The sequence below is a fragment of the Oncorhynchus gorbuscha genome, linkage group LG10, assembly GCF_021184085.1.
Source record: "Oncorhynchus gorbuscha isolate QuinsamMale2020 ecotype Even-year linkage group LG10, OgorEven_v1.0, whole genome shotgun sequence".
NCBI lineage: Eukaryota > Metazoa > Chordata > Actinopteri > Salmoniformes > Salmonidae > Oncorhynchus > Oncorhynchus gorbuscha.
This window is the reverse complement of record NC_060182.1, coordinates 13,719,174-13,732,583: the sequence shown is the minus strand read 5'-3', so window position 1 is coordinate 13,732,583 and position 13,410 is coordinate 13,719,174. Positions and strand designations below refer to the sequence as shown.

At 46.0% G+C, this 13,410-nt stretch overlaps 1 protein-coding gene across 5 annotated transcripts in view; it reads right to left on the bottom strand.

The window, feature by feature from the left end:
• LOC124045576 (ERC protein 2-like) overlaps positions 1-13,410 on the bottom strand; it is a 629,643-nt gene that overhangs the window by 494,896 nt on the left and 121,337 nt on the right. For all 5 annotated transcript variants that reach the window (XM_046364959.1, XM_046364957.1, XM_046364960.1 and 2 more), the window contains one exon: positions 10,430-10,597. In XM_046364959.1, the coding sequence (XP_046220915.1) occupies positions 10,430-10,597 (168 nt within the window). The remainder of the gene's footprint in view (positions 1-10,429; positions 10,598-13,410) is intronic.

Genomic DNA, 13,410 nt, shown 5'->3' with positions numbered 1-13,410 from the left:
CCCATTCCTCTACCCCCCACCCTCCTCACATTCTAACCCCCTCCCCATTCCTCTACCCCTCACTCTCTCCAAATTCTAACCACCCCCATTCCTCTACCCCCCACCCTCTCCACATTCTAACCCCCTCCCCATTCCTCTATCCCCCACCCTCTCCACATTCTAACCCCCCTCCCCATTCCTCTACCCCCTCCCCACTCCTCTACCCACCTCCCCCCTCTTCTACCCCCTCCCCTTCTTCTAGCCCATCTCCCCCTCCTCTACCCCCCCCTCCCCACTCCTCTACCCCCCCTCCCCCTCCCCACTCCTCTACCCTCCTCCCTCCCCACTCCTCCAGCTCCCTCCCTCCCAACTCCTCTAGCCCCCTCCCCAGTCCTCTACCCCCACTCCTCCAGCCTCCTCTCCACTCCTCTACCCCCCCACCCCACTCCTCTAACGCCCCTCATGTCTTCACCTACCGTACTCCAACCTTCTAATTGAGTTGCCACCCCCCCCCACCAACTGTCTGAAGTACCCTTATATTCACTCACCCCATAGTCCTCCCCCCACCACTCTATTTTCACTGGCCTCCCTGTTCCTGCAGACTGTGGCTAAGTGGGAGGAAGAGCAATCATCATCATCAAACACAGGGAGGTGAAGGGAAAATATGTTTCCCTGTCAGCCTCAGGACCAGGGAGCCTCAGGACCAGGGAGCCTCAGGGGAGACTGGAGCTTCAAGGACTGTCCCTCAAACCTCAGTGTATGCCACAGACACACACCTCTGTTTGAGTAGAGGAGGCAGGAGATTTAGCTGCCCTATTATCCAGTAAAAACATACACAGTGCAGTCAGAAAGTATTCAGACACGATGACTTTTCCACATTTTGTAATGTTACAGCCTTATTCTAAATTGGATTAAATAAAAAATGTTCCTTATTAATCTACACACAATACCCCATAATGACAGAGCAAAGACATTTATATAAGAACTGGCCACCAGCCCAAACTGAGCAATCGGGGAGAAGGGCTTTGGTCAAGGAGGTGAACAATAACCCGATAGTCACTCTGACAGAGCTCCAGCGTTCCTCTGAAGAGATGGGAGGACCTTCCAAAAGGACAGCCATCTCTGCACCATCCACCAATCAGGCCTTTATGGTAGAGTAGCCAGACTGAAGCCACTCCTCAGTAAAAAGGCACACAGACCACCTGGAGTTTGCCAAAGGCCCCTAAAGACTCTAAGACCATGAGAAAGAAGATTCTCTGGTCTGATGAAACCTCTGAACCTCTGATGAAACCTCTGAACCTCTACTTGAGTAGCTCAGCCAGATCCCAGACTTGAATCTGATCAAACATCTCTGGAGACCTGAAAATAGCTGTGCAGCGACGCTCCCCATCCAACCTGACAGACCACAAATACAGGTGTGCCAAGTTTGTAGAGTCATACTCAAGAAGACTCGAGGCGGTACTCACTGACATAGGTGTTCCAGTAAAGGGTCTGAATACTCACTGACATAGGTGTTCCAGTAAAGAGTCTGAATACTTCTGTAAATGTGATATTTAAGTTTGTCATTTTTAATACATTTGCCAAAATGTGTTATTATGGGATATTGTGTATCGATTGATGAGGGGGAAAAAAACAAGTTAATCCATTTTCGAATAAGGGTGTAACTTAACAAAATGTGGAATAAGGCTGTAACTTAACAAAATGTGGAATAAGGCTGTAACTTAACAAAATGTGGCATAAGGCTGTAACTTAACAAAATGTGGAATAAGGCTGTAACTTAACAAAATGTGGAATAAGGCTGGAACTTAACAAAATGTGGAATAAGGCAGGAGATTTAGCTGTGTGTGTGCGTGCGTATGTGTGTGTGTGTGTGTGTGTGTGTGTGTGTGTGTGTGTGTGTGTGTGTGTGTGTGTGTGTGTGTGTGTGTGTGTGTGTGTGTGTGTGTGTGTGTGTGTGTGTGTGTGTGTGTGTGTGTGTGTGTGTGTGTGTGTGTGTGTGTGTGTGCGCGTATGTGTGTGTTGTGTGTGTGTGTGTGTGTGTGTGTGTGTGTGTGTGTGTGTGTGTGTGTGTGTGTGTGTGTGTGTGTGTGTGTGTGTGTGTGTGCGTGCGTGTGTGCGTGCGTGTGTGTGTGTGTGTGTGTGTGTATGTTGTGTTTGAGAAATGGGGCTGAAATTGCTGCCACATGTCAGCAGCGGAGTAAGGGATGGATGCTGGACTTCTGAGAGAGAGAGAGAGAGAGAGAGAGAGAGAGAGAGAGAGAGAGAGAGAGAGAGAGAGAGAGAGAGAGAGAGAGAGAGAGAGAGAGACAGACAGACAGACAGACAGAGACAGAGTGACAGAGAGAGAGAGAGAGAGAGGCCCTTGGCCAAAGACAAATAGAAGGGAACGGGGTTTCTCACTCTGGGGTCTGTGCAGACAGGGTGGTGGTGGGTAGCTGCTGTGACTTCTATACTGACTGGGTTTGACAAAGAAGTGATGGTGTGGGGAGAGAGGAATCAGGACAGGCTTCTAAGGCTTACACTGACCTCAGCTCCATATTGACTTAAGTTCATATTGCACGTAATCACAGTTCGTGATTCTGACATGGGTAGGGTTGATGGTGAGGGTTCTACAGTATATCTGTTACTGTCGTGTGTGTGTGTATTCTAGAGGTTAAGTGGCCTGAGGTAATCACAGTGCCCCTAAGGAGAGAAGAGGTCAAACTCCACAGAATGGCAGCCATTGTCTCTCCAAACACACGACTGTCAGCCCTGCAGAGGCTGCTGGGTAATTGAGTGCCGACGGACAGCTGACATGACATGATACTCATCACTGTGTGTGTGTGTGTGTGTGTGTGTGTGTGTGTGTGTGTGTGTGTGTGTGTGTGTGTGTGTGTGTGTGTGTGTGTGTGTGTGTGTGTGTGTGTGTGTGTGTGTGTGTGTGTGTGTGTGTGTGTGTGTGTGTGTGTGTGTGTGTGTGTGTGTGTGTGTGTGTGTGTGTGTGTGTGTGTGTGTCTATGGGAAGGCAGCTTCTGCTCAGCCTGGTCAAAGCTCTTCTCTGTCCTGGCACCCCAATGGTTGAACAAGCTTCCCCCAAATGTCAGGACAGCGGAGTGCCTTTCTGAAATAAATCACACAGCAACCCACTACCCCTCCACTTGTCTTCTCCTACTATCCCAACTAGCGCTGACTTTGCTGATAACTTCTTTATTTGTGTACAAATGTACTACGACTGTGATATGTTGTTGTCTCACCTAGATACAGCTATAGCACTAACTGTACGTCAATCTGGATACAAGTGTCTGCTAAATGACAAAAATGTCAAACGGAGAGAGAGCGAGAGAAATCCACAGCCAAGACTTGTACAAATCACCGTTAATATTCTGAATCAGTAGTGCCATATAATAAGGCATTTATTTTGACTAAACCATTGGGACCCTTTCCAATGAGGAGCTTCCTGAGCTACAGTACACTATATTAGGTACGAGATAGAAGTCAAAGATCTCACAACTTTACAGATAAACACAATTACATTTTGTCTGAAAGTTCTACACTGAATAAAAATATGAACGCAACATGTAAAGTCCCATGTTTACATGATCTGAAATAAGATCCCAGAAATGTTCCATTCGCAGCAAAATATGTTGTGGACAAATGTGTTTACATCCCTGCCAAGATAATCCATCCACCTGACAGGTGTGGCATATCAAAAAGTTGATTAAACAGCATGGTCATTACACATGTGCACCTTGTGCTGGGGACAATAAAAGGCCACTCTAAAATGTGCAGTTGTGCCACACAACACAATACCACAGATGTCTCAAGTTTTGAGGGAGAGTGGAATTGGCATGCCGACTACAGGAATGTCCACCAGAGCTGTGTGCGAAGGAGTATTTCTGTCAGTAACAAAGCCCTTTTGTGGGGAAAAACAAATTCTGATTGGCTGGCCAACTATGGCCAGTCATGTTAAATCCATAGATTAGGGCCTAATGAATTTCCTTGTATGAACTGTAACTTAGCAAAATCTTATAAATGCAACATCCAACAATTTCTATTTTTGCTCAGTATACAAAAGAAAGTAAAGCTTTGATCAACCTGACTAGCTGTCCATAAACAGTCATCCACAGTAGCATAAGATTTCCCCTGCAAGATCTTTCCCTCAGCAGTGAAACCGCACCAGAGGTTTGTGTGCGTGTGTTCATGCATACGTGCATGTGTGCTTACCGACCTCCTGACCACCTACAGTTTAAAGCCAACAACACACACCTGTTACATGGACATTAGGCACTATTGGAAATGTATCATGGGTGGGCCGTGTGTGTGTGTGTGTGTGTGTGTGTGTGTGTGTGTGTGTGTGTGTGTGTGTGTGTGTGTGTGTGTGTGTGTGTGTGTGTGTGTGTGTGTGTGTGTGTGTGTGTGTGTGTGTGTGTGTGTGTGTGTGTGTGTGTGTGTGTGTGTGTGTGTGTGTGTGTGTGTGTGTGTGTGTGTGTGTGTGTGTGTGAGAGAGAGAGAGAGAGAGATCTGGGAGGACTGCAAAGTTAATGATGTAGTATGTTGTGTGTTTGAGCGTGCAGTATGTGTTTTGGAGCATACAGTGTGTGTGTGTGTATTCTACCATTTGTGATGTGTGTTCAGCCTCACACATGTTTACGTCTCCCTCTGTGTAAACCATTAAATATCTCATCCCCACTCTGACCCCTATAACTCCTCTTTATGGTTTTTCCACATGGCCTATCCTGTACGCGGGGGCTTTACTTTGGACCGCACCATGTTTGTTCTGGGGGCCCTTACACTCCACAGCTAACACCACGTCCCAAACCACATTGACGGAACACAGGAACAGAGGACGGCCGGAGAACGGTCACAGCGGTCGAACTAGGTCAAATGAGTTCCAAACCCGTTCCAGGTGGTTCAAACCAGGTCAAATGAGTTCCAAACCCGTTCCAGGTGGTTCAAACCAGGTCAAATGAGTTCCAAACCCGTTCCAGGTGGTTCAAACCAGGTCAAATGAGTTCCAAACCCGTTCCAGGTGGTTCAAACCAGGTCAAATGAGTTCCAAACCCGTTCCAGGTGGTTCAAACCAGGTCAAATGAGTTCCAAACCCGTTCCAGGTGGTTCAAACCAGGTCAAATGAGTTCCAAACCCGTTCCAGGTGGTTCAAACTAGGTCAAATGAGTTCCAAACCCGTTCCAGGTGGTTCAAACTAGGTCAAATCCGTTTAAAACTGTCAACAACATCGTAACAAATCACGAAACCCCAGTTCCAGTCCAGATCAGACCAGTTCAAACCAATTCTATTGGTCAGGGGTTAGGATATATTTGATGTATTCCTGGCATTGGGTAAATCCTCACTTTTACAGCCATAGCAACAATTTACTTCCTGGTTCCTACCATATGAAGGATCTCACCTGCTTCAACATCCTCAGATGAGAGACAGAGAGAGACGGACAGAGACAAAAAGAAAGAGAGAACGACAGAGAGCCAGAGACAGAGACAAAAAGATAGAGAGAGAGACAGACAGAGAAAGAAAGAGACAGAGAAAGAAAGAGAGAGACAGAGAAAGAAAGAGAGACAGAGAAAGAAAGAGAGAGACAGAGAAAGAAAAAGAGAGAGAGACAGACAGACATAAAGAAAGAGAGACAGAGAAAAAAGAGAGAGAGACAGAGAAAGAGAGAGAGAGAGAGACAGACAGACAAAAGGAAAGTGAGAGAGAGACCAGAATAGAGTGAGCCTACATGTGTCTGTGTTAGCATGGTTCAGACCACATCTCTTTTCACGACTCACTACCCATGCAGGCCATTCATCACACAGAGATCAGGAAACAACAACACAGACACACCCCTACTGGGGTTACTACCATGCACACACACGCATACACACACGCACACGCATAGACACACACAAACCTGGATAACGAACAATGTCAAACAAAAGTACTTCACAGCTGATGATTTTAGAGACAACTATGAAAGGTGGAAATCCAACTCTCATTGGATTTTAAAAGGGCACCATAAAACTGACGTGTATTTGGTTTGGGGTTGTGTGTTGTGACATGGTTTAGCCCTGCCACATACTGAGCCCTGGTGTGTGTGACATGGTTTAGGGTTGTGTGTGTGACATGGTTTGGGGTTGTGTGTTGTGTGTGTTACATGGTTTGGGGTTGTGTGTGTGACATTGTTTAAGCCCTGCCACATACTGAGACCTGGTGTGTGTGACATGGTTTAGGGTTGTGTGTGTGACATGGTCTAGGGTTGTGTGTGTGACATACTTGAGACATACTGAGACCTGGTGTGTGTGACATGGTTTAGGGTTGTGTGTGTGACATGGTTTAAGCCCTGCCACATACTGAGACCTTGTGTGTGTGACATGGTTTGGGGTTGTGTGAGACATGGTTTAGGGTTGTGTGTGTGACATGGTTTAGGGTTCTGTGTGTGAGACATGGTTTAGGGTTGTGTGTGTGACATGGTTTGGGGTTGTGTGTGTGACATGGTTTGTTGTGACATATGGGTTGGGGTTGTGTGTGTGACATGGTCTAGGGTTGTGTGTGTGACATGGTTTGGGGTTGTGTGTGTGACATGGTTTGGGGTTGTGTGTGTGACATGGTTTGGGGTTGCCAGGGTTTATGAGTGCTCCACCACAAACACAGTCGCTGGCCCTGCCACATACTGCGACTCGGTGTTGTGACATGGTTTGAGTGGCGGGTGTTTTCCTGTTTCCCCCCCTGCCCCCCAGGCTGTGCCGGTGACCCGGTGTTTTGACATGGTTTGAGTGGCGGGTGTTTTCCTGTTTCCCCCCCTGGCTGTGCCGGTGACCTAGCGGACAAGTCGGCTCCTGCCGGCTCCTTTGTGGAGGCCAGTTGAACAGGTGGGACTCATTTTCACACTGTGATTTATCAACATGGTCGCAGCACGCGGCTCAGAGTGGGCCTACCCATAGCCCCCACTGCTGAACACAACAGAGACACTGCTCTGCAGGCATCAGGGCCGGGATCAACTCTAGTTTTAGCCGGTTTACAAAGAACGCGTGGTAAAATGCTGCATTGAGTCATTATTGTTGTACCTTTTCAAAGAAAAACTGTGATACTAACTCTTCAGCAAACAGTGGTACACCCCTCTCTGAATTCTCCAATACAGCTCTGCTACCTGCCACTCTCTCATATGCTAGTTAAATATACAGGAGGGCCGTGTGACTGGTTACCTGATCTGCAGTTGCACTGTTTCAGCACTACACTGACCTCAGCAGGACAGATAACATACCTATTACAGGGTTACATTTCCACTGCACCCTCCACAATGCTGTGCTTAAACACACACACAGACACACATATTTTTCCATTCCCACAGAGGAAAACCAGAAGATGGATTCAATCAACCCCATTTAGGAGCGGTCCTTAACTTTGACGGACTGATAAATGCACTTCCATTCTTCCATTCCATTCTATTATGTCTTCCTTGATTCTCTACTTCCCTCAAATCAACACTGCATCGTCTGTTCTCTCTAGCCATCTCTTCTTTTCCATACCAGGGTGGCTGCCTGTCTGTGGGTCTGTAGCCCTCCCTTTAACACTCCTGCCCTGAGTGAGTCAGTATCATGACTGTCAGCCTGTATGGAACCTGGCTGTGAGGTATTGACCCACTCTGATAAAGCTGGAGGGCTTTGACCCACTCTGATAGAGCTGGAGGGCATTGACCCACTCTGATAAAGCTGGAGGGCATTGACCCACTCTGATAGAGTTGGAGGGCTTTGATCCACTCTGATAGAGCTGGAGGGCTTTGATCCACTCAGATAGAGCTGGAGGGCTTTGATCCACTCTGATAGAGCTGGAGGGCTTTGATCCACTCTGATAGAGCTGGAGGGCTTTGATCCACTCTGATGGAGCTGGAGGGCTTTGACCCACTCTGATAGAGCTGGAGGGCTTTGATCCACTCTGATAGAGCTGGAGGGCTTTGATCCACTCTGATAGAGCTGGAGGGCTTTGACCCACTCTGATAGAGCTGGAGGGCTTTGATCCACTCTGATAGAGCTGGAGGGCTTTGATCCACTCTGATAGAGCTGGAGGGCTTTGACCCACTCTGATAGAGCTGGAGGGCTTTGATCCACTCTGATAGAGCTGGAGGGCTTTGATCCACTCTGATAGAGCTGGAGGGCTTTGATCCACTCTGATGGAGCTGGAGGGCTTTGATCCACTCTGATAGAGCTGGAGGGCTTTGATCCACTCTGATCGAGCTGGAGGGCTTAGATCCACTCTGATAGAGCTGGGGGCAAGATAAACTCATGGCCACGTGGACAGAGAAGGATATAGAGATGGGGTTAACTGACTGACAGTGTGTGTGGTGCGTGAGATCAGGGCTGACAGATCCCATTATGGCCATCCATATCCCAGCAGCCTCTCATGTTAGAGTGAAGTGTCAAATGCATTACATCCAATTATATATTGACCCTCTGTCAAACACACAATCTCACATCCACCCACTAATAGTAAATTATTTTAAAAGATCCCCACCAGAGGGCAATGCCTCCCCTATTTCAATGTTAATTCCTGTCCTAGAGCGTAAATTATCGTTTAGGTTCCACCTCAGAATAATGACGCAGGCTACCTGAACTGGGTGTGGGAACATTGTGCTGATCTCCATATGGGGTGGACCAATAACAACAAGTAGGGAACTGACAGCAGTCAGTGTAGCTAGCATGCTAAACTTATCTAGCTAGCTAATGTTATCTGTTGTTGCGACACCATATTCAAAAGATTAGCCAACTGGCTAGGTTATGGCTGGTTCTGGAGCTGGAATTGTCATAAGCATTTAGTGAAAACTTTGCCACAGATGGATAGGGGAAACCAGTATATTTGACTTTGCCATCTTACATAAATTGTGGCCACAAATCCACCATAGAAAAATAAAGAATCAGATGAAGCTTTGGTAATATGGGTAGCGTAACTATTGAACACGATGGACTAGAGAAACGGTTTTCTACATTGTAATGGACATGGTGCAACTTTGGTAGGCTGTTGGTAAGCTATTCGGCAGCGCTCCAGCAATGCCAAGTCAGCCCCATGCTCATGCCATGGTTCTCACAGCTTGGGGAAGTAATGACTTTTCTTATGATGAACACTGCAAATGGTATGTAACAACACCACATCAGACATGAAACAGCAATACAAGTGTAACAACGGCACAACAAAATAAATAAATGTGGAAGTTTCTTTTGCGGGTGCTTTTTTTAAAACATTCATCTTGGGGCCACGGGGGGAGCAGGGTTCTAAAATGCAATATTCCACGCAATTTTACTATTTATAAAAAAAAATTTTTAAATGCATGTGATATTGAATTTTGGAGCCCCGCTCCCCCTGTCGCCCCAAGATGAATGGTTTTGGCCACGCTATATATACAGGCTAACTAAAAAATAAGAGAAAAGTATTCATCAGAAACTCTTTGCTGGTGTTTCTGATTAATAAACAATGCAATGCTGGTGGGTGGTAAGTTTAAAATAAAACCCAGCCCTGAAGAAATGTAGACTGAAAATGATTAGCATGTCATCTCATAGGGAAAAACAATGCATTGACACAGATTTCCCACTTCATACTTTGACTAACATTATGACTTATTGACTTAAATCGTTGTGCAACATCATGGGTGAGCTATGGGCATCGTCTTTCAGCTCCAGCTCTTGTGGGCGTTTAAGTATGATGTATTCAGCTCACCCCTACGCCAAAATTCCTTGCACATGTATAGACTATTAGCCCTAATTTCGGCCCAAATTGCTTCCTGTAATGAAGAGTGGACATCGTTAGTGAGCCGCTCTCCGCTGCCGCGCACAAAGACATCTAAAGTATCGCTTCCAACTCCACAGAAGTTTGGAGAAAAATGCTAACCTTCCCCCTCCTCACCCCCCATTTTATAAAATCATTAGACCCACAGACTTCAAAGACAGAGAGATGAAAACACTGCCAGTCTCCCTCAGCCTCCCTCAGTTTTTCTCCTGCCAAGTCGCTCAAGATTTACTTAGAAATTGGACGTTGGTCCATGTCCCGAGGACATCCAGAGATGCCTTTAAAACCCACCACTAGGGGCAACAGTGAGCGCTATTACCATTGAATAGGCTTGGGTTTTGCTATGGTGTTGTGGCCCAGTACCAGACACTCGTTTCATTTGTTGGGGTTTCAACCCTTAACTGGGGGAGGAGCCGCATGAAGAAGGAGGAGTGACAGTCGCAACTATGGGTGTCCAAATCACATCCACATTGTGACATTTGGAGCAACTTCAGAATTGAACGTTTGGAGAAACGTGGATAAACGTCAGAATCTGAGGTCAAATTGATCAACTCGTGAGCTTGTTGCTCTTTCTCCCAGACAGGCCCAATGCACTAGGCCAGACAGACTACATGGAAGGCCCTGACTAGGTAAGATCTGCACAGGGCTCTCCCTAGCCTGCAAGCCTAAGTGTGTGTGTGCGCAGTATTTTAAACACTCTCACCTCGGTCTGCAGTGTGGTAGAGCGTTGCTCCTTGGCGCTGAGTGATTCTTTGAGCACCTCTATGTGCTGTTTGCAGTCTGAGTTCTGGTTGGTCAGAGCATCCAGTTTGGTCTGTAGGGCCTGCATCTCTGATTCCTTCTTATTCAGCTCCTGCTTCTGCTGGTCTACCTGTCAGTCACAACACACACACGTTAAACATAATAAAATACCATAGCAATTCTGAATGGAGCAAAACCGAAAGCTCCTCAAAGACCTATTACGCACAACTCAAACCCAGAACACATCAGACCAACACATAGAACACATCAGACCAACACATAGAACACATCAGACCAACACATAGAACACATCAAACCAACACATAGAACACTTCAAACCAACACATAGAACACTTCAAACCAACACATAGAACACTTCAAACCAACACATAGAACACATCAAACCAACACATAGAACACTTCAAACCAACACATAGAACACTTCAAACCAACACATAGAACACTCAGACCAACACATCAAAGACCAACACATAGAACACATCAGAACACATCAGACCAACACATAGAACACATCAGACCAACACATAGAACACATCATCAGACCAACACATAACCAACACATAGAACACATCAGACCAACACATAGAACACATCAAACCAACACATAGAACACATCAGACCAACACATAGAACACATCAGACCAACACATAGAACACATCAAACCAACACATAGAACACATCAGACCAACACATAGAACACTTTAAACCAACACATAGAACACTTTAAACCAACACATAGAACACATCAGACCAACACATAGAACACTTCAGACCAACACATAGAACACATCAGACCAACACATAGAACACTTCAAACCAACACATAGAACACATCAGACCAACACATAGAACACTTCAAACCAACACATAGAACACATCAGACCAACACATAGAACACATCAGACCAACACATAGAACACATCAGACCAACACATAGAACACATCAAACCAACACATAGAACACATCAGACCAACACATAGAACACTTCAAACCAACACATAGAACACATCAGACCAACACATAGAACACATCAGACCAACACATAGAACACATCAGACCAACACATAGAACACATCAGACCAACACATAGAACACATCAGACCAACACATAGAACACATCAGACCAACACATAGAACACATCAGACCAACACATAGAACACATCAGACCAACACATAGAACACTTCAGACCAACACATAGAACACATCAAACCAACACATAGAACACATCAGACCAACACATAGAACACATCAGACCAACACATAGAACACATCAGACCAACACATAGAACACATCAGACCAACACATAGAACACATCAGACCAACACATAGAACACATCAGACCAACACATAGAACACATCAAACCAACACATAGAACACTTCAGACCAACACATAGAACACATCAAACCAACACATAGAACACATCAGACCAACACATAGAACACATCAGACCAACACATAGAACACATCAAACCAACACATAGAACACACACTTTCAGAGGACTGACGGGGGGGATATATGGAGAATCATGCTGATACAACATGCAGCTCAGGTTTGGTTGAGAGGTCAAATGTTTGTATTTTCTGCTCCAGAGAAAATATAGAATATCTTAGGTCAAAGTTTGGTAATTATTCTCGCACTGTCAATTTGTGGATGTGACACATATCCTCCAACCTCCAGAATCACCTTGGAGACGTTGTTGAGTACATATACACAACGTGGTGGGTAAACGTGGACGCACACACTCTCCAATACACACAGATGGCCAAAAATGATTCATCCTCTAGAAGACTAGAGATGTTTCTCTATCCAAGACACACTCCTACTACTACAGGCCCCATGGAAACAACAGTCCAAACACCCAAACTGAGACAAGGAAAAACACTCATAGGGGGAGAAAAATAGTTCTGAGAAGTTGTATTGCACACAAATATCTGCAAGATTACTGATCGTTTTTGAAATTGTGTAATTGAAGGGAAAGAGCTGAAAGAACAGCACAGAATAACCACTAAGGAAATCAAATGGACCAGTTCGTATTTTGTCCCCCCTCTGTGTTTTTTCTGCGAGTGGGCTAGCTATGCGCACAAAGATTGTCATCTTCACTCCAGTGCCAAAAATGTGAGAGGTTGATTTCTGAGGGAGATTTGTTAATTGTGGTGCTCGGCGGGGAGCATGTCATGACTTTAGAATTCTGAGAGGGATAGAGAAAGCTGGGCCAACCACAGATGGGGATAGAGATGGAGAGAGAGGGATAGAGAAAGCTGGGCCAATAGAGATGGAGAGAGAGGGATAGAGAAAGCTGGGCCAACCACAGACGGGGATAGAGATGGAGAGAGAGAGATAGATGGAGAGAGAGAGAGAGAGAGAGAGAGAGAGAGAGAGAGAGAGAGAGAGAGAGAGAGAGAGAGAGAGAGAGAGAGAGAGAGAGAGAGGGATAGAGAAAGTTGGGCCAATAGAGATGGAGAGAGAGATGGAGATAGGGGATAGATGGAGAGAGAGAGAGAGGAGATGAGAGAGAGAGAGAGAGAGAGAGAGAGAGAGAGAGAGAGAGAGAGAGAGAGAGAGAGAGAGAGAGAGAGAGAGAGAGAGAGAGAGCGAGAGAGAGCGAGAGAGAGAGAGAGAGAGAGAGAGAGAGAGAGAGAGAGAGAGGGAGAGGGAGAGGGATAGAGAAAGCTGGGCCCATAAAGATGGAGAGAGAGAGAGATGGAGAGAGAGGGATAGAGAAAGCTGGGCCAATAGAGATGGAGAGAGAGAGAGATGGAGAGAGAGGGATAGAGAAAGCTGGGCCAATAGAGATGGAGAGAGAGAGATAGATGGAGAGAGAGAGAGAGAGAGAGAGAGAGAGAGAGAGAGAGAGAGAGAGAGAGAGAGAGAGAGAGAGAGAGAGAGAGAGAGAGAGAGAGAGCGAGAGCGAGAG